The 21,280-nt window shown below is 38.9% G+C and overlaps 2 protein-coding genes across 2 annotated transcripts; one reads left to right on the forward strand and one right to left on the reverse strand.

Annotated features, from left to right (window-relative positions):
- The first annotated feature begins 44 nt into the window (after nt 1-44).
- Nucleotides 45-12,309, forward strand: LOC110057858 (pre-mRNA-processing factor 39-like). The gene is made up of 13 exons (XM_020764499.2): nt 45-156; nt 322-545; nt 852-977; nt 3,209-3,324; nt 3,833-4,000; nt 6,445-6,602; nt 7,301-7,389; nt 7,952-8,351; nt 8,951-9,159; nt 9,338-9,397; nt 9,860-10,137; nt 10,687-10,891; nt 11,379-12,309. The coding sequence occupies exons 1-13, from the start codon at nt 90-92 to the stop codon at nt 11,457-11,459; spliced, it is 2,181 nt and encodes a 726-aa protein (XP_020620158.2). The 5' UTR covers nt 45-89; the 3' UTR covers nt 11,460-12,309.
- A 2,652-nt stretch (nt 12,310-14,961) lies between these two features.
- Nucleotides 14,962-20,863, reverse strand: LOC110058062 (glycine N-methyltransferase-like). Its single transcript, XM_020764686.2, has 5 exons — nt 20,540-20,863; nt 18,502-18,629; nt 17,529-17,785; nt 16,603-16,772; nt 14,962-15,383 (listed from the first exon to the last, which is right to left on the reverse strand). The coding sequence occupies exons 1-5, from the start codon at nt 20,743-20,745 to the stop codon at nt 15,188-15,190; spliced, it is 957 nt and encodes a 318-aa protein (XP_020620345.2). The 5' UTR covers nt 20,746-20,863; the 3' UTR covers nt 14,962-15,187.
- Between the last annotated feature and the right edge of the window lie 417 nt (nt 20,864-21,280).

Here is a 21,280-nt window from a genome sequence, read left to right on the forward strand (position 1 = left end):
GACAATCTTCGGAACAGTTCGCTCCAGCTTCGTTTGACGATTAGTAACCAGCTCCCTGTCTCTCGCACGCCCAGTCATTGAAGGCAAAGATGGCGGCGGCTCTGAACGTAGTAGCAGCTGCAGCAGAATCTAGCGAGAATCCTTCCCATCCTACCGGTAACGGTCGTGATATTTGCGTTTTTCAAAGTACTTTGTTTTGGTTAAAATACACCGTAAATTAATTAGCTCAAAATCATTGACAATATTGAGCAAATGTCGCATATGCTTTTGCCATGAGTTCGGACTCTACTAATTCGTCTTTTAAATTGAAATGAATTACAGGGGCTAAAGAAAGCAGTGATAACTTAACAGTTGGTAACGTGGATACAAACATGACGGAAACGAAGGAGAATGGAGCAATTACAGAGAGTCATGAGGATTCCACTGACGTCCCTGTTGTCGAAGAAGTGGTCAATGAACAAGAGCTCAAGTATTGGAAGGCAGTGAAGGAAAATCCAGCGGATTTTACCAGCTGGACATATCTTCTGCAGTTTGTCGAGCAAGAGGTTTGTGAACAATAAAACTTTCCAATGTTGTCATACCTGAAAGTCGCGTAATTTTATTAAGTTCGAATGTGTTGTGAATGCCTTCATTAAAGTTTACCCATGATATTCCAGAGGCACATTTCTGACAGATCATTCTCTTTGTTTAGGATAATTTTAGCCCTTTACTTGGATAAAACCGTGCAAGTCAGCGTTTGTAGAAACCACAGTTTGAGGTTATGTCTTGTTGTTTTATCAGCCTGCACTTTGCTTTCAGAAAATGGTGAACTAGTTTGTGCTAACTCGGTGTTTTATTTGCCTTTTGTGTAGAACAAGCTTTCGTCTGCAAGACAAGCATTTGATGCATTTTTTAAACGTTACCCATACTGTTATGGGTACTGGAAAAAATATGCAGATTTGGAGAGAAAGAATGGCAACATTGAGAAAGCCAAAGAGGTATGCCAAACCATTTAGGTTTTTATTGGTCTGTATGATTTGCGTAAATTGTTCATTCCAGGCCAGTACAGTGGAATAATAGAAACACAGTAATTGTGTTTCTATTGTGACTTACAAAATGAGTGCTCCAAAACTGAAGACATAAGCAGCAGTACAAACAACCGAGTTTGAGCCATTTATATATGAATTTTATTCTAACAGGTACACATTGAAAGCATGTCTCTGTAAAAAAATCTTTCAACAATATAATCAGTATCCAGTGGATAATTGTGAACAAAACAACTAGGCTACATGTATGTTTTTGCTGGATTATTCATGATTTACCCAGTAGATACAGTTATCCATCCTGCTTTAACAGACTCTTAATTACTCTTCACACTAATGAAGTAAAATATATTTTAATGGCAAAGGTTATATTTAAATTACATGTAATTAAATGCAAACAGTGCCAATGCTGATGTTGTAACCTTCTTCAGCTGGAAAGAATAGTCAGTCATCAGACAAGTTCACACCAAGTTTGAGTTTTTAGACTAATTTTGAACAGTTGAACCTCTCAATATGGACACCTCTCAAATATGGACAGTTTCCTATGTACCGACAAAATTATCATACATTTCCTCTGAAATAAAACTCTGTAATACGGTCCCTCTCTAAAATGGATAACGGACACTAAATCTCGGCCCTAAGGAGCAAATTCATACAAACTTGGCGTCTTTATTACGGACACTCTCAGGACCAGATGTTGATAACAGGCATTTTGTTCCAAAATTTGTATGTATAGCATGTAACTAAGAAGTACAGTAAAGTTAATCAATTTAGATTCAGAAATTCACAAGACACTCACTTTTGGGCCTGATTTTCGTTACTAAACTATCTAAACCGTCAATGGTGACTTAAAAGCGACATCATCATAGTGACCTCTCCAATACTGACACTTTGCTCAGACTGTCCCTTCGGTGTCTGTATTAGAAAGGTTTGACTGTATTATAATCAGACAAGATCATTGGGCATGAAAATGGCTTAGGCCCAGGTCGCATATGAGTCCTGATAAATTTTCTACTTTGTCTTTAGTGCAAAAAATTTTGCAACGGCAACCGGAAATCTAAAAATTTATCACGAATAGTCAAGGCTGCATTACATGTGGCATCTGCCACCTAAAGATCAATATTTGCCGCATCACTTTCCTGCGAACCAGTGTACTTTTAATTTAAACGTGAATCGAAGTCAAGCCTTCTGTATCGCTTTAGTAATATTTCTGCTTTAGAGTATCAGCATCCAACAGCAACAAATGGTTGCATTTTTCATCTTGTACATGAGATGGATAAATTTTAGTTATCAGGCAATGTTAAATATCGCTATGATACGGGGACAGAATCCACGATTACAGCAACAACGCATAGCGCCCTATGCATGGAGCATTCCCAACCCAGCTGAATCCTGGTTTGAGATACACTATAACAACCCTACTGCGCTACAAGAATACTTTCGGCAGCAGTTACGAGTCTACAAGAACACTTTTGATCTCATCCATAATACTCTCAATGGGAGGATTGTAAGAGAAAATGCTTGTTTCCGAGATTGTTTACCACCCGAGAAAGTTTTTTTTTTATCGCTGTGAATGACAATTGATGACATTTTGGGTGACGGTTTCCTTTGTTTAAGTGAAATTTTGACAAATCTACCAGCTCCACCCATACTCTACAGCGTCTTTTGATCCTTTCAGAAATTTGAAAATTTCTGCTATCATGCAAAAGTCGAGATTGCAAATGAACATGTCGCGTGTTGACAGATTTTGACCCTTATGTAAACAAAACCTCACAGAAACTTCTTGTGTGCGACCCGGGCCTTAAGTAGCTTTGAGTCCTGATGTTGTTTGGAGACCAAGTTTGCTTTGAAATCATTTGTTAGAAATCACAAATCATGCAGGTCCATGGTTTGTTTGTTTTTTATTTGCTTTGAAATCACCTATAATGCATTCCTAAGCATACTTATAACTTCATGCTCAGTATAGATTAAGTCATTAAATTATTCAAGTATGCACTGTGTGTAATCAACATCTTGGAACCAAGTTGGTAATACATCAAGTAGAGATTTAAAGGGACACATGTCCTGCTACTAATGTAATAAAAATCCAGGGCTGATCTTGTTGACCACAAGCTGATAAGAACTTTGAAACTTCTAAAAGCCATTGGTTTTCACAGATACTCGTATCCTGTGGTTTTTCTTTTTAGGTTTTTGAGGGAGCTATTGCTGCCATTCCTCTTAGTGTGGATTTGTGGGTACATTATCTCAACTTTTCTTCTCAAAGTACCAAGGGTCAGATTGATGGCCCAGAAGTCATGCGAAGGTAACTTAAGTCTGCAGTGTTGAATGCTATACTGACACTGACTATCTACTCTCTAGGGCAACTGTTCAGCCAAGACTTGAAGAGATTATAAATGGTGTCATTGGGCTAGAGAGTGCACACCAAGGGATAATTCACTGTTGATGAGTGTGTTTTGAAATATTGTATTCAAACTTTGAGAGTTCTGTGTTTGAATTTTTTCTGAATTTTTTTATTTTTGGCAGTTCATCTAACTCCCATAATTTGTTGTGCCATGTATTTCTTGTTAGTAACAGTTAGGCTGGTGTTGAGTTGAGTAGTGAGTGGGCATCACAACCCATGCTGGCCTCTTCCAGGTCATTTGGTATGGGGTGCAACAATGTACTTACTGATGGCAAAGGTATTTTAATGCTTCACTCCATTCAGTCCTGATTTAAAATTTTTACATCTCAAGTCCACTGACTCCAGTCTCTTACCTGTAACTTGCTTTCTAAGGTCTCTCTTTTTGTTTTCCGTGTTTATTATCTTGTAGTTTATTTGAGAGAGCAGTGTCTACTGCTGGCGAAGAGTTCCGTGCTGACAAACTGTGGGATGCATACATTGAATGGGAGAAAAGCCAGGGTCAGCTACAGAGAGTAACAGCTTTGTATGACAGAGTCTTTAAGGTTCCTACTCAGAATTACAGCCAGCATTTTGAAAAGTAAGATTATTGTTTAATTTCCAGCAGACATACATCATCTAGGTGAAAAATTTGAATTTTCTTTAGCTACCATACTTGACATAACTTTATTTATCAGGAGTTTTCATTAACATTTTCAGCAGGAGGGGAGCTTGTTTTCACAGTGAACCTCTTTCTAAGAAATACTTTTCCCTAGTCAAACCAAGCAGGCAAAATCATCCTCACAGCCAGCCAGTTTGCCTGGTGCATGGCCCTTAATAAAACCCATGATTTACTGTACATTATTGTATATCTACAGTACCGGTCGAGGGGATTACAGCACCTACACGCGTGTAAAATGCATGTAGTCTGCGTGTAGTCCTTGTGGACAGTGCGTGGACGGTGCGTGTAATTACACGCATGTAAAATTTACTGATCTGTTAGTTACACGTATTTGCGTGTAATTTTACGCAAATGTGTGTATTTTAATCAGAGGAAGAAACCTTTGTTATTCATACATGCAGTTGCATGTATTTTGCATAACAAAAAGCCACTACTAACTTGTATTTGAAACCCGCGACTTTCAATGTTCACTACAAAAAGTAAATTTAAAAGCCAACAAGCATTGCTAAATTAGTGGACTAGCTCGAGCACCTATCAAACAAATACTATTTTTTAGTCTGTAGCAGTCCGCAGTTCTGCTTAACATCTAAACTTGATTCTTTAAGATCTATGAGTTTTCGTTTACGACGTGTGTCGCAACGTAATGTTTACCCACGCACGAAATGTCATTTCAACCCCTCTTCCTTCGATAACAATGAAATAGAGATTCAAACAGAAACTCGCAGACTCTCTCTTAATCTGCTTATTGGCCACATTTCTGCTTAAACGGTGAAGAATCAAAACTTTTTTTAACAAAATCTAAGCGTTTTTTAATTTTCGATTCATCAGATTTTTATCCCTGGGTTGAGTCGCGTTGACAGATCGTAGATTTGGGAAGATTTTGGTCACGTGCTAGGCAACGATGTTGAAGAAACAGATAAAATTTCATTTCAATCAGATCAAAACAATATGCTTTCACATAGACAACATTCACTTCTAAGTACGTAATATTAATGACGAATCTTCAAAGGCTTTTTAAACTTAAAGAAGATAACTGATGTTTAAAAATTAATTGAAAATCTCAAGCGAAATAATGTGTTTTGCTGTTATTTCGTGTCCGTCAAGCCTCACTTCGTCAGTCGCTGGCACCCTTGTTGTTTCTCGCGAAAAGAAAAAAAACACGACAGGAAAAGCTTTTGAATACCAGTAAACTCCGAACGCTTCGGAGAACGAATATTTTTAATGAATCTTCGAATTGTTTTAAAGTACACTGATTGCTGTAATTTAAAATTGAAACCGAAATTATGTGCTTATGTTCTGTTATCTCAGTGAATCCTAGCACGCCTGTCAGTCGCTGACGACACTTGTTGAAACTACAGGTACAACACAAAAAATACTTTTACTGTAAAGCGGTAAGCCAGTTTAAGGAAACTGCTCTATTCTAATGGAAACGTTTGATGACCAAGAAGTAAGAAGGCGAAAGACTAAACTGTATCGCAGTGCAGTCCAATACGGTAAATGTTACACGGTAAATGTTTCGTTTTCATTATTTTGCGTCCGTCAAGCCTCAGTTCGTCAGTTTCTGGCGCCCTTGTTGTTTATCACGAAAAGAAAAAACACGACGGGAAAAGCTTTTGAACACCGCTAAACTCCGAACGCTTCGGAGTACGAAATATTTTTAATGAATCTTTGAATTGTTCTAAAGTACACTGATTGCTGTAATTTAAAATTGAAACCGAAATTGTGTTTATGTTCTGTTATCTCAGTGAATCCTAGCACGCCTGTAAGTCGCTGGTGCCGCTTGTTGAAACTACATGTACAACGCAAAAAATACTTTTACTGTAAAGCGGTAAGCCAGTTAAAGGAAACTGGTCTATTCTATTGGAAACGTTTCATGACCAGAAGTAAGAAGGCAAAAGACTAAACCGTATCGCAGTGCAGTCCAGTACGGTAAATGTTCCACTCTAAATGTTTTGTTTTCATTACACGCACTTTTAACATTTTGTTCTCATTACACACACTTGATGAGTTCCAGTTGAACGACTGCGTGTAATTTTACACACAATATCACGTCTACTGTGTGAAATTATGTACGTGCAATTACACGAATTTTCGTGCATTTGCGTGTAAGGTGCGTGGACACTGCGTGTAATGTGCGTGTAGTACACGCACTTAACGCGCGTGTAATGCTGCAGTCCCTTTGACCGGTACTGTATATAACTGAAATTATAGGCGATGCTTTAGTGAATAATATAATGTAACTTTATGTAAGTCATCAGAGGAAAAGGGATTATAACTAGCCTGTAATAATACTATTTTTACTATCTGAAAGCAACATGGCAAGCTTCAGGATTTGTTGTAAGCTTTTTTTTTGTTTATTTTAGGTTTAAACAGCACATAAACTCCAACCCGATAGCTGCTGTATTGTGTACAGAAGAACTCCTTAAACTTAGAGCAGAAGTTGCAGCTGCTCCTCCTGGCCTGACGTCGGCCGAGGCTGAACCTCTCATCACTGTTGCCTCGCCCTCAAGCAATCCGCCAGGTAAATATGTACGTAAACATCAGCAATAGATTAGAGCGTTAACTTGTTAAAGTGTGTACCACTCAAAATTCTCCGTTAACTTCAAATATTTGTGAGAACCCTGGTAGATTTATGCAAGAAAGTAAGAAAAGAAAAGGAAAGAAAAAGGGGGAACAAAAATAGGCTTTTAGGTTTTGGCAAGGTTGTATAAAAGGATTGCTGCTCTGAGCTCCTTGGGCAATTTTTATTTATTTTTTTTCTCGATTGTTCCCCCACTCTTTCTCCTCCCCCTGACTGTGCTCCCGGTGAAACTCTCCAAAGAGAAAACTTACCATTATCAGTACAATGTAGGGGACACTGTATAGGCTCCATTTTCACTGGGATATACACTGTAAGTACGTGTAGTACTATTCATTACAGTGAAGGCAGGACGCATAAGCCCATGAACAAGCCTACGAATATTCAACTACTTATTTAACTGTCTTACTGTCCTTATGCCTGCTGGCATGCAGGGCAGCAACAAAGGTCCTCCACTTATGTCTCTTTTGGGCCAGCTTCTGAATGGTACCCCAGTAGTAGTTCAGGCTCTGCCTCTGCAGTTGAATACAAACAATGGGCACAGGCATTCTTGCTTGTTTACACTGTGTGTGTCCTAAAATGTTATGGTGAGGTAACCATGATATAATAACATGTAGATTATTTGTTTGTTATTTGTGCAGGTGTTGATGGTGATGCAGATGCCGATGAAGTGGCTCCAGGCACAGAAAACCTTGTTGCTCCAGGGGCAGAAAGTTCTCTTACTTCCCAGGTAATTAGTCTGGGTGAGGGAGTTTTACCATCATGTGGCAAAATAGGCAGCTCTTTGTCTTTGTGCTTGGATAGATGGGAAAATTATTGCATAGAAGCTACAATTGTTTATTGTTAAGCTGAAAATGTGCAAACTCTGACAAGTACTTTGTACACTGTTAGACCAGTTATGCATCTTGATGACTTGGCTGACAAAACTTAGTAAAGACTTGGTCAACAATCTCTGTATCATCTGCTTCTTGTACCTTCCATTAAGTGCACAAAATTTTGTACAGTTTCTTGGTCAATGTTCATTACAGCAAATTTATGTGCAAGGGGGTAGGCAGGACATTTTTCAATGAAAGAACCAGCACTTGGTGGAGGTGTTTTAAAATCATTGTTAGTGAAGGCCAAAGCCTCATTTTGCAACAGATATTACACATTTTTTAAGTTCAATATGGAAGGTAGAGAATTGGAAGTAACAAAGGCCTATTCCTTAGGGAGTGAGGGGTTTCTTTAGTGGTCAGATACACTTGTGAAATGGAATTTGTTTTAATTGCATGAAGTTATTGCTCCTTTTCCAGGATGACGCTGAGACTATTGCAATACGCGAAAAAGTCATATCAGCCAGGCAAAAAGTCTACACTGCCTTGGAAGAAGAAGTGCGAAAGAGATGGCCATTTGAGGAAGCCATAAAGAGGCCATATTTTCATGTCAAACCTCTTGAGCGTGTGCAGCTGAAAAATTGGAGGGAGTATCTTGACTTTGAATTAAGCAATGGTGATCACAAAAGGGTTGTTATCCTCTTTGAACGATGTGTAATTGCATGTGCATTGTACGAGGACTTCTGGCAAAGATTTGCTACATACATGGAAGGGCACAGTGTCGAGGCATGTCGTCATGTATATGAGAGAGCCTGCACAATACACCTTCCGCGAAAACCCTCCATTCATTTAGCTTGGGCTGCATTTGAGGAACAACAAGGTGATTGAATATTATTGTAGAATCAACCATATGTGTGATTATTAAAATAAAGAAAACCGAAAAAGTCATAAATATTGAAGGCAATGTAAGTTGACATCTTGCAGATGACTTGAAGTTTTTTTTTTTCCAAGGAAAGAGGCCGATTCTGTTGAAAAACAAAAAACAAAAAAAAAACAGAGAAACTTGGTAGCTTAGCAGAGTTGTCAAATCACATGAAAATCAGCAGTTACAGTGGTACTCTTACAGTTACACATAGCAGGCAGGTAGTTATGCATATATGGCAGTGATTGCATGCAAGCAGAAGATTTGCATGTAGCAGTGTATTGACTTGTCCCCAATGATCATAAAATGATGTTTGGGGAAGTCTTGTTTTTAAAACGGAAATCTCTGTTCCATTGCTTATCCTACAATGTAATATAATAATTCACTACTTGGGTGTACTGTTGTCCCTGGCACAGCGCTAGTTAAACTCAGGTAAATCAGTTATAAGGTGAATTGTAGTGTCTGTGTGATGACTACTGTTACTTGTTTTCTTCTGTTTTGTTTATGGGAGTAACTATCCCTTGGTGTGCTCATTGTCGCACTATCTTTTTTCAAAGGAAATGCTGCTAAGGCATCTGAGATTTTGGCAGAGTTAGACAAGGCAGTGCCTGGCATAATAATGGTTAAGCTGAAGAGAATAAACCTTGAAAGAAGAAGAGGAAACTTTGAAGGTACCTCTGCCCTGTATGAAGAAGCTATGAATGAGACCAGTGACCAGGAATTGGCGACATTTTTTGCTATACGATACTCAAGATTCTTATCCAAGGTAGGATCAAAGAGCTGACACGGGATAGTGTCCGAGAATTGTGGAACAGTTGGGCTGGGTAGCTACCATTGTAGAGCCCTTGTTTGAAATATTGAGTTTGTGTGTACAGGTCTACTGTACCTACTGTTCCAATTGTTTTCTATCCCCCAATTAAATAAAGTGTTATTAAAATTAACAGGTTGTGGGTAATGTGGACAAAGCACGGGTGATGTTGAAAGGAGCCCTGGAAAAAGATAAGGTAAATTGATACCAAGTCAATTGGTTGTTTTAAGTTTATCATTGACAAAAAATTCCAGAAGTTTTGGTGGAGAATGTCTGCTAGGGAAGAATGTATTCCATTTGAAATTTCTCCAGAAGAAAATCAGTGCCAGTATGAAGGAGCCATGAATCCACGCAGCACAAGCAATGTTAAACAGTAAATAGAACACAAAATTTCTATTTGAACCAAAAAATAGGAGTTCCTTTTCACTCAGACATTAAAATTAATTTTTTTCCAGTGGACTGAACTGAAAAGTTCCTGCTCCATGTACATCCCAACCAGAATTTCTGGAACATTTTTGTGAATGGATTTAACAACCATTATAATACATACATGTAGAATTCTGTACTATTGTTAAGCACTGTTAATAATCATAGTAGTTGATACAGATCAGAGCAAACCCCAGCAGCCTAATTTGCATGTTTCCTTGTCTTTTCATAGGAGAATAAGAGACTGTACCTCCAGCTATTAGACATAGAGCTTGGTGCATGTCCAGTGAGTGAAGACAAAGTTGAAGAGGTGTTTGACTTGGTTAAGAACAGTGACCTGGACACCGAGGTGAAACAAGGATTCTCCCAAAGAAGAATTGAGTTTCTTGAAGATTTCAGTGTGGACATCAATAAAATAATGGTGGCTCAGGAGAATCATTCTAAGTTATACAAAGGGAAATCTGCGCTAATCCCACTAAGTGGTAGAAAACGATCACAAGAGCTTGATAGGTAAGACTTCAATAGTTATTGACATTTAGATATAAATAATTATTATTTGTTTAGCCAGTTAAGTTAATACATAACAGTCATTCAAGAACATAGGGCTTTATCTTGTTAGTAGTGATAGAGGTCCCCTTTTGAGATTTTGTTTTTGTTTGATTTTACCAAAAAAATTGCTCCTCTTGATGAATCATCAACCTCTAATTAGCGTCACATCAAAACATTGAAAAATGTAATAAGCACCATGGCACCTTTTCAAGCAAATACAGGAAACTGAGCAACTTAATAAGTCTTGGTCCTAATTTTCTAAGAGTTGACCAGGAAGTTCTGGAGTGGAAGGCAACCTTTAGCTAGTGGATATGTCTTCTCCGTGACTGTTCACTTGTTCCCTGTTGCCAAGAAAAATGCAGTGCAACTTTTTACTCCCTTGACATACATTGGAAAGGATTATTTGCTATCTGCTACAGTCCTAGTTGACTCTTAACAGATTCACTTTTTTGTTGACAGCTGTTTGCATGAGTTCTCTTTATTCATTATGCCTCATTTTTTTTCCTGCAGCTCAGATGTCAAATCCAAAATATCAAAAAGTGAGGAAGTGGCAGCTGCAGATAGTAACCAGCATGTCACTAGTGCCACATTGACAGGTGCTGAAGCATATGACACATCGTATTCAACAGCTGCTGCCTATACTGCAGCTGCCTCTGCGTATAGCTACTCCACTCCCTTGCAAAGCCAGTGGGCAGCATACTCTGCTGCACACCCGGTAAGGTTTTATTCCCTGCACTGATTGTCCGGTGTCGAAGCTGGCAACCTTGCTAGTGAACATGTCTGTTCAGTGACTGTTTGCTCGTTCCCTGTTGCCTATAGCAACTGTACTGTTCCATTTTCAAGAGATTTTGTTCTGATGGTGAACAGAGTTATAGTGTATGTACAGACATTCTAGTTTTAGATGTGAATTTCTGCTCCATTTTTGCTCTGTGTGCAGTGAATTCCAATGATTTCAATGCACTTAGTGATGTTTGTTGCACTGTACTAGAGTGTTCATCCACGCTTCTCTGTAAAGGTGATAAGGAAGAACCGTGACCTTTGATGCATTGATTACATTGCAGTGATTAAGGGTTACAGCTATGTAATGAATAACAGGCCATTATTTTGGGGACTGGAGGCTGGACTTTCTTTTTGGTTTATTGTTAATAAGGCAGATGATTTTCTTTTGAGAACTCAAACAAAATATTTTCCTTTTGTTTCAGAATGCATACAGTAATTATAGCCAGTGGTATCAGCAGTATGGGGCGGCATATGGGCATCCACACCAAACAGCCACTCAGTAGACTACTAATATGGCCTTGTAAATAGACAGCCTACATGTATTAAAAGATGCTTTCAAGCATTTGAGTTTTCATCATCAAGGTTACTGCCGCATATCTGATGTGCAACTCCCAAGAAGCACTTGGTTTGATTCTACAATGTAGCAAGATTCCAGAGTATGGCAGTAGTTTGTAATGTTGGAGTGGGACGTGCTGATGAACTGCAGTTTTATATTCAGTACATGATCTGTAAAACATTCCATAACATTTATCTTGTAATATAGTTAAATGATTTTGATTAACAAATGGTAATAAAAACATTCAGAGTATCGTTTCTCGCCAAAATATTTCAATTCTTAGGATTTAGTCATTGTTACATGTATACCATTAAATCCCATGTTAAAGCCCAGGGCTTTTATAAGTTCATAAGGGGTTTTGGGTGTGCTTATATCGGGGGGGGGGGGGGGGGGGCATATAAACGGAATGTAAAAAAAATGTTAGAACGATGAGATGAAACGTATCTGAGAAACAAATAAAAGCTAACATACCACTACATTTGGAGCTACAGTTCGACCTCTATTAAGCGGCCACCCTCAGCTTTACTTTTACTTTACTTTAATCATTTTCTCAGGACTGTGGAAAGTGGCTACTTAATAGAGGTTTGCCGCTTAAAGTGCATATGACATGAAAAATAATATCTGCTTATTTGAAAGGTCTTTCAAAATAGAGAAGAATGGCGTTTTTCTTTTTGGGATATCTTTTTTCTTTTTAGAGATATTGAGGTTTTTCTCTTACGCAAATCAGATCAGTGATGACGTCATATTGTTTTCAACTAAAAAGTGGTGAAATACTGAATAAACGACATCTCTGGAAATATTGAAGCAGTGTTCTTGAAACTTGGCACCACAAATGTGTATCACAAAAGAAACAAAATGACACCCTTAGTGCTGTTGCTGTCTTGATAAAAACTGAAATTCCCGGTTTTTGTCTTATAAAACAAAGAACCATCTACCCCACCCAATCTAATGATGGGAGTTAAGATAATATGGGAACTATGTCTGTTCCAAGTAGGACCCTTTGTCTCACTTTAGAGGTTGCAAATGGGGATGTTTGGTTTTTGACAGAAAGGGACTGGAGCCCAAAGAGTTGCTGTCTTCGGCTGTCTTCGGTTTAAAGCAAAACTTAGGCTTATTTAGCGTCACGGCAGCCAAAAAACCTGACTAAACGGTTAAAAACTATTTTTTAGCGAAAGTTTGGTATTCAAAGGGTTAACAGAGGGTGGCCGCTTAATAGAGGTCACACTATTACATTTGTCATCATTGCCTGTAACCCCGTCTGGGGTAAAGGCCACCAATAAGCACCCTCCAGTCATACCACGCTCATGGGCCAGTCGTTGTAGTTCTCCCCACGTGTAGCCATTTCTCCTCAGGTCTGCCTCTAGGTCACGGCGCCACGAGTTTCTTACATTGTTCGAACGTTCCACGTTCCGATGATAGTGGTGGTCCTGGGGGAGATGATGGTTGTCGGCCTGGAAGCTTCCAGGTGGACCTGGCTTTCACTGCCAGGCGTCATTGGCCTTCGTGCTAGAGGTCCGTCAACTCCCCAGGCCGTAGTGTCTCTTAGTATGCGTCCTAGCGTTTCTGTAGCAGTGCAATTTTTTTAATGAGGTAGGGTTGCTGACCCCACGCCCAACCCCCAACCTGGAGGGCCAGAATGCCGTTTTGTCTGACCCCTCACCTACAGACCTACCTGGCATGGTTAAGACCTACCAAGAGCACAAAGCTCCCGCCGATACAGCTCTGAGGATCATAAGGGCACAAAAGCCTCCCTGCCACGACAAGGCACAGCCCCAAGGAAGGGTATTACATTTATAATACATTTATTGCACATCACAACAAACAGAATTATTTTATTTAAGAAACATCTATAAACCACTAATGTGACCGGAACAACTGGAACAGGACAGAACCAAAGCTTTTGATTGAAAATTTTGATGTTTGTAAAGAAATGAAAAAGCAACGCACTTATACATTGGATGGGCTTTTATCGGGGTGGGGCGGGAGGTGGGGCTTATGATATCTTTGTGAGCAAATAGAAGTGCTTATATCCAGGGTGGCTTATAACCGGAAAGGGGGGGGGGGGGGGGAGAGTGGGCTTTAAAATGGGATTTTACAGCATGCAACAGTTATTTTGCACTGTACGAGTCTCAAAATGAGGTATGAAAACGTGACAGTGCAACAGATCGCAACAAAAAAAAAAATGAAGGCATACTGAGTTCCTAATAGACAAAATTTAATGTAGTTGAATCCAGGAAGGTTATGGCTCAATGCTTATTTTGAGTTATCCCTTCATTGTTAGAGGCTACATTCTCACTACTTAGGGAAGTGTACACAAGAACTGAACAAATCATTTAAGATTTAAAAGCAACACTTATTACACCAATTATTCAATTATTTTGGTCACCTTTACTTTATTACACACTTTGTACAAGTATTATTCACATTTTTCTGAGGGATGGTTAAAAAGAGTACAATTGTGTACCTTGACAGCTGTTATTCACATGGGTAAATAAGTTGTACCTACATGCAAGAGTAACTCACCATAAAAGCTCTCATAAGTCCCAACCCCACCCCCCAATGCTTTAACCCTTTGAACACCAACTACGCATAAATTATATGCGTAATTGATGGTCGTGCTCTTTGTACCACGTGTGATGTCATCAATTTAAATGTCATCAGATATTCTTGATAAGCAGATAGTAGTACTAGGCTAGGCCTTTCCGCATAATGGTCAGGTTTAGATATCGACAACATTCCGACTTCGCAAATCGAAAAACGACGTTATCAGTGTTGGTGCGAAAACGGTGGTAAAATGGTCCACTACGCCTATGATTGATCAAGGTCCATTTCTAGGCTTCGCCCGCAATCAACATCCAACTTTTCATGGCAGCCAGAAAGAACATACAATGCAAAAGGTAGCCAGTGTAAAAGGACCGAGAAAAACAGAAAGGAAAGGGGCAACAAACAAAATTGAGAACAGTTAATGGCAAAAAAAAAAAACAAGCAAACAAACAAAAAACAAATATTGGCTTATACACATGCCCGGAATTGAAATTTTGCTAAATTTTGTACCTAATCCTCGAAAAATCTCTCCTTTTAGTAAAAAAAAGCAAAACTTAGCAAAACTTAGGCTTATTTAGAGTCATTGCAGCTAAAAAACCTGACTAAACCGTTAAAAATGGTATTTTTTGGCAAAAGTTTGGTATTCAAAGGGTTAATTTTCACAATAAGCCTATCCCTCTGCTTCCTCCTCAGCCCTAACCCCTTCCCCCTCTCCCCCCCCCCCCCCCCCCCCAATCCTACCTGGCCCTTCCCAAGCTGTTTAGCCAAGACTAGTTATATTTAGGGAGTTGCTGAAGAGTGATTTTCCCACTACAGTCTTTTATTATTACTTATTTGTTTTTATCTCTAGATACCCTACCCCATCCCTGACAAAAAACCCTTAAAAGGTCTAGAAATAATTCCAATTGGTGGCAAAAACAAACTTTTATGATACCCAGTTTCTAAGACGTCTTCAAAAGATAAAATCATAGAAATTACACTGAATAACAACCAAATTTAAAAAAAGGCTCAACTTATGTCTATTATTTTGACAGTGTGTTATGTTTCTAAAAGAACCTCTACAAAACAAATGTACTGTACATATGAAGGGGAGAATTAGCATTCTAAGCTTGGAATTGAAAGGATGATGCTTCACTCTTCTTCCAAACCATTTGTATTCTCATTGGTTGGTTTCCAAATCATGTGAACATAATATGCTGGTAGCTCAACCTGCCCAAGAGGTTCAAAGTCACCAAACACTTGATGTCTTGCATCTTCGCCAAAAATGCCCTTGAGGAGGTTACTAAAGGTGCTGAGGCGTAAAGGACAGTATGACAGACGAAACTTGCTACAAGTGGAACAAAACAAACCGAAATTCAATTAATGTTGATGTATGGTAGAGAGATCAAATGAAACTGAAAGGTTTTTTCACTTAGAAAGTATATGAGAGAAACAAGTGCCACAAGCTTGTAATGGTGTGCAATAGAGTCCTAAAGTGATGTCACAAAAATAAAAATTTTGAAATTATGGGATATGATGTCATATTCCTATAGAGGATCCTAAAAGATGCCCTCATCCCAAAAATTAGCTCTGAATTGCAATTCCCAATAGAGATATAAGGGATCAAAGTTTGATAGCATCCCATACAAACCCTTCAAAATTTGTGTCAGTTCTTCAGTTTAGAACTGACTCAAAATTAGATTTATACGGGGCAGTACCAAATTTTCATCCTTTATATTTCGGCTGGGAATTACAATTAAGAGGTAATTTTTGGCAAAGACCCTTTTTTAAGGATGCTCTATTCGGAAATGGCGCCAAATCCCATAATTTCGCAAATTTATTTTATTGTGACATCACATGTTAGGACTCTATAGGCCATATTCCTATACTTGGTATTGGGCTGGAACTACAGCCCTGGTCATAAAATAATTGTCGGGACACCTCCCCTTTTGTACGCAGAAACCCACGATTTTAACTACGTCCTTGACGTTTTAGGGAAAAATGAATAGAAGCATAATTGACCCCCTCCCCTGAGCAATTTTGACAGGGGGAGGGGGGTAGGCAGGCTTACGCAGTCTTGGTCTAAAGAGAGGCTGCCTGTGAAGTCATCTGCCATAAAACTGTCCCAACACTTGTGACCAGGATTGTAGCTTGCAATGGAGGCTTGTGCAGGGAATAATTAGCATCAGAACAAGATGAATATCATTTGCATTTGAAATAGCCTCAGTTGCAAACTGGTTCCCAGTCTGATACCAAGAATATGAATGTGGTCTATTCATATGAAAATGTTGAAGCGTCTGTTTGCATGTACAGGATGTTTGCAAGAAAAGTACTTGGTCCCCCATGATTCTATCTTTTACTTTACCCTGTCAGGGTGTTGAAATTACTTTTTAGCAAGAGATAACACAATCATGTGTGGTGTCAAACTCGTGAAGGAAGAATGCCCACAGATGGCCAACAATGTTAAATAAGACCGCTGTAAACAATGTATACAAGTAACAACTTTGCACAGCACAAGACACACTATGGCTATTTGTAGAGAGGGATACACTCATGTTAAGTTCTACCTGACGTCTGAGCTTTCAGATGACTTCCTCTTTTTTGCTGCTGGCTCTTCTCCCTCTTCTGTGAAATCATCTGAAGCCTTGGATGGGTCCACTGTGTAGTCCAGTGTTATCATGCTTTCTTTACCATCCACGTACAGCACTGAGGTCTTGATGCTTTCTATACAATCACTCTAACAGGGAGAACAGTTTAGTCAAAATCATGTCTTGTAGGACAACCTTTTTGAACAGCTGTAAAGCCTGTATGCATTAATTCCAGCGTTCAAGACAAAGAACATCGCTACAATTAGGATAAAATTAGTATAGGTAATCACATGATTTCAAATGCAATTTGGGATAAATAAGCACCAGTAAATTTTTCAAAGGCTCACAAACTTGAACGAGCCCATAGGGTGAGTGCAATTTCTTGTTTATTCCAAAATTGCACCAGACTAATCATATGATTACATGTACACTGGAATATGTAGGCTGCAGATCTAGAATGTTTGGTATTCCAATACATTTCTGAAAGTATTTGAAAAAATTAATTTCCAGAAATGTTTGAAAGCCTTCAGCAAGCTTCGGGTGATCTTCAGCAATCACCGAAAAACTTTGGTAATCTTCGGAAGGGTTCAGGCTTTTATTCGCTGATCTTTGGAAGTGCTCTGAAACTATCCCATTACCTTCACTATCTTTGGAAGACGTTAGGTGAACTTTGTCCACCTTCAAAATAACTTGGATTACCATTGGTAGTCATAAGTGTCTCCAAACTAACTTATCTTCGTTGTAATTTGCACTGGTGTTTCAAATTTGCAGTGGTGTTTCAAATTTGCACTCGTATTTCAAATTTGCACAGGTTTTACATGGAAAATGCACTCCTGTTTAGCCAGTCAGAATCAAGTAATTTTGCAAGTGTATTATTATAAAAGTTAAAGTCAGGAAAAACTTACATTGTAATACAAATTGCGCTGTGGGGCCTTGCCACTATCAAGAATGGCATCATAATTGCGATGATCAATAAACAGGACCCCGCCAGGCTTCAGCATTTCTTTAAAGTTCTGAATTGCCAGCTTCTGGTTGGATAGGTCTCCCTGGAAATCAGGCAAATGAGCAAAAGAATTGCCAAGACAGATGACTGCATCAAAACCCTGTGGAGGGATGTCAATAGCAGCATCATGCAATGCCAGCCAGTTACCCTCTTCAATTACTGTTAAGAGAAAAACAAGCAACTGTTACAATAAACAAATGACATTGATACTTTGTATTGACAATCAACAGTAAAAGGAATGCATTTGACATTTTTGGGCCTGAGAGTTGAAGACTTAATCCCCCTATTATGTGTGTACCACAGAGTGGCAGTCTGAAGTTGACGTGCATTATTAATTCAACACTGATAATATTTTTGGTAGATTGTCTTGTGTGATCATCAGTCTGTTTGAGGTCCCTTTGTCAGTTTTTATGTCCTGAATACTACTGACACTAATACTACCGACACCTTTCAAATGACGTATTCAGGACATAAATTAGACAATAAATGCACCTCAATTTGACTAACAATACACAAACCTCATACAAAGCAACTTAATTTGACTAATAAAAAATAGTTTGAAACTTACTAGAGCCAGCCAACGACTGCTGAGAAAATTTACACAAGTCTTTCAGCCAATACCATCCTTGTTAAACTGACCAATCACTTTCAACGGACCAGACTTGTAACATCATCGACTGACTCGCATTTTTCTGAAGATGACTACCACTCGGGTTGTCACCAACAACAGTTCTTCTCAGAACTACCTTCACCCGATCACACAAGATGATCTACTGATACTCCTTGGTTCAAACCATTTACTATGATAATATTTTTTGCCACTGTAACCATTTTGTGCATTATAGTTCACTGCATTTAAACCTTTTATTACCTACCCCAATCATCAAAGGCTTCCTCCTTACGACGCTGCCAGCGTATTTTCCATGCTTGTTTTAACATTTTATCACTAGCATCTGTGCTTGTCACCTTAAAGTTGTTTTCAAGTAGCATGATGGAATCCACTCTGAAATTAAACAATCATCATAACTAAAAATTAACCCTTTTTTCATAAATAGTGGTGCTTATTTAACAAAACAAAATTGAACCCTTTAGAAAAGTATAGTACTTCACAAAATGCCTACTTTTATGGGCATCTGTGCTGCACAATTGGTGCTGGGTATGTTTGGTCTGGGTGTACAACCTAACTGACCACACTGATTCCAAAATTATGCATTCTAGGCATATGACCAACAATTTCATCAAGTGCCGCAAAATATAATTATGCTTTGAAGACTGCCAGGTATAATAATAAAATTCAGCCCTCATGGAATAACCCTCAAACCCAGGAATTTCCTTATGAATGAACAAGACTGTAAATCAAAGTTACCTTGGTAAGATTCTTGTAACCTTCCTTTTTTATCAAGCCCCAAGGCTTGAAAGGTGAAGGAAGTTCAACCTACTACCAACAAAATCACAACTGCATGCATCTGGCAGTTCCATGAAATTTTAGAATCTTGGAACTCATGTTTGTGTGACGTGTCTTATCTGTAAATAAACATCAACACCAACCAAAAGAGATGTCAAACAAATCAAAACTACAAAACAGATTGGAAAACGGTAATTTTACATGAACTCTGACTACAATGTCGACTACAACAGAATTCAAACTTTAACCCTTTAATTCCCAGCAGTGATGAAAATGTCATTTTGCATTACAGGTAGTCTATCAAGCAGACAGGAGGTGAGAATTAAAAAATAATCTGATATTAGGGCCATTTATACAAGGAAAATAAGCCACGGCTTACACAAACCACCGCGGCTTACATAAAATGCGAACTTACCGTATAAACAGTACATTTTAACCAGTTTACGTCTTACGCAAGCCACAGATAACACAAGCTGTGGCTTGTGTAAGACCAGGGTTTTGAGCTCCGCTTAAACAAGCCACGGCTTATCTAAGACACAAAACCACTCATATAAATAGTGTCATGGCTTGTTTGCTGCTTATGTAAGAGGTGAACTCACACCAGGCATGCGCAAGTTTTTCCCAAGCTCATGCAGCAGCTCACGCAATTCACGATTGCCATGACAACCTACACAAAAGTGAGGCATTAGTCACAAATAGGCTGTGAACCATTAATACAAGCGCTCATATAAATGGTCCAGTTTGCATCCTATGTAAGCCACAGCTTGTGTAATCTGCAGCTTATTTTTCTCGTATAAATGGCCCTATTGACTTGATGTACAATAAATTCTCAGAGCTGCTATTACTGAACTGTATGGCTATCAGTTGTGAGAATTAACGTTTTGAACATGAGGCTGAGAGGGTATACATGTTAAATTTCATTTCAGCTTAACTACTGTAACTAGGACAAAGTAGAAGGTCAGTAAATTAGGTTTCTGAGAAAATAAGTTGCATGAAACAAAAACTGCTTTCTACATGATCTGCAGTATTCGGGCGAAACGAGCAGTGATCGATGGCATCCAGTACTTTATATTAGATCCAAACCTATCAAAACAAACTTCAAAACAAAAAATTTGGTTCGATCACGTCCGCACGACGTCGAACCCAGAAGTAACATGCCGTCAATCAAGTCGAACCGGCTTAACAACAAGAGTGACGAGACGAGCACAAACGAATTTTGCATCTGACCTCCACGAGTTTTAGAGACGACACGTGTACAAACAAGTAAGACTTTAGACTTGAAAAGGTTTTGCAAGTACATCGATCACCCGTCGCATACTGATCGGAAAAAGAATGAATGGTCATTTTCATAGCAATCTAAAAGTTCAGGCAAGACTATAGAAATACCGAAACACCGTCCATTTGTTTACTTACATTTAATCTTCCGTGTCGATTTTTAGTGTGATAACTGTAAAAACTCATGAATGAAGGTTACGTTCTTAGCAACGATGTTCGAGCCGCTTTCTTACCCTGTGCCACAAGCGACATCCAGGATATGTTTGACGTCGTTTTCTCTTAAGAGGTTACAAAAGAATTCTCTGTACGAGTCCGTTCTTTTCTTGTGTCCGCCAATGTAGTGTTGCCAAACTCTCGCTGCTTTGCCATCGGCGTACTGATCGGGAATACCAGAAACACCAATTCCTAGCGAACGAGTGCGGTAAACACTGTCAACCATGGTGAGTTTACTAAAAGTGAATATCCTTGGCTACGAGACTTATCCTATTCAGTGTCGCAGTATAAATCGATCCTACTTTCCTGTTATGCAGTTGTAAACCAACATTTTCAGTTGTAAAGCAGCATGACTGGAAAGACTTGTTTTGATTTCCTTATATGGCGAGTCTTTTGTTCACAAGCCTCTCTCTATGGAAATCATGGCCATATATGGGGGAAAATTGGGGTGTGTTGCAGCTTTGAGAAAAAAGCGCGAGATTCTAGTTTAGCGGGAACTACCACAGGCCTCTACGGACTTTTAAAGATGCTTACGTGACAGTCAGGTGGCTGGTGATTTTCTGTACTTTGTTGTACATCTCGAGTCTTAGGATATTCCTTCCTGTTTGTCTGTCCTGAACTTTCTTATCTTTGCCTGTTGTTGTTCCCAGTCACGCGTTGGGCATGTGACGTTAACTGAGTTTGATCTGAGGTCGTAAATGACAATCTAATCCATAAATACCAGGTGCATTTTAGTAGACTTGTTGCAGATTTTTTTTTGT

The sequence above is a fragment of the Orbicella faveolata genome, unplaced genomic scaffold (genome assembly GCF_042242905.1).
Source record: "Orbicella faveolata isolate gen_17 unplaced genomic scaffold, um_ofav_v1 contig_24, whole genome shotgun sequence".
In the NCBI taxonomy this organism is placed as follows: Eukaryota; Metazoa; Cnidaria; class Anthozoa; order Scleractinia; family Merulinidae; genus Orbicella; species Orbicella faveolata.

Coding starts and splice junctions, on each gene's coding strand:
- LOC110057858 (XM_020764499.2), top strand. CDS start 90: ATGGCGGCGGCTCTGAACGTAGTAGCAGCTGCAGCAGAATCTAGCGAG. Junction 3,325..3,832: donor GGCCCAGAAGTCATGCGAAG/GTAACTTAAGTC, acceptor ATTATCTTGTAG/TTTATTTGAGAGAGCAGTGT. Junction 10,138..10,686: donor CGATCACAAGAGCTTGATAG/GTAAGACTTCAA, acceptor TTTTTCCTGCAG/CTCAGATGTCAAATCCAAAA.
- LOC110058062 (XM_020764686.2), bottom strand. CDS start 20,745: ATGGTTGACAGTGTTTACCGCACTCGTTCGCTAGGAATTGGTGTTTCT. Junction 17,786..18,501: donor GGAAGCCTTTGATGATTGGG/GTAGGTAATAAA, acceptor TTCTCTTAACAG/TAATTGAAGAGGGTAACTGG. Junction 15,384..16,602: donor TCTGAAAGCTCAGACGTCAG/GTAGAACTTAAC, acceptor TTCCACTTGTAG/CAAGTTTCGTCTGTCATACT.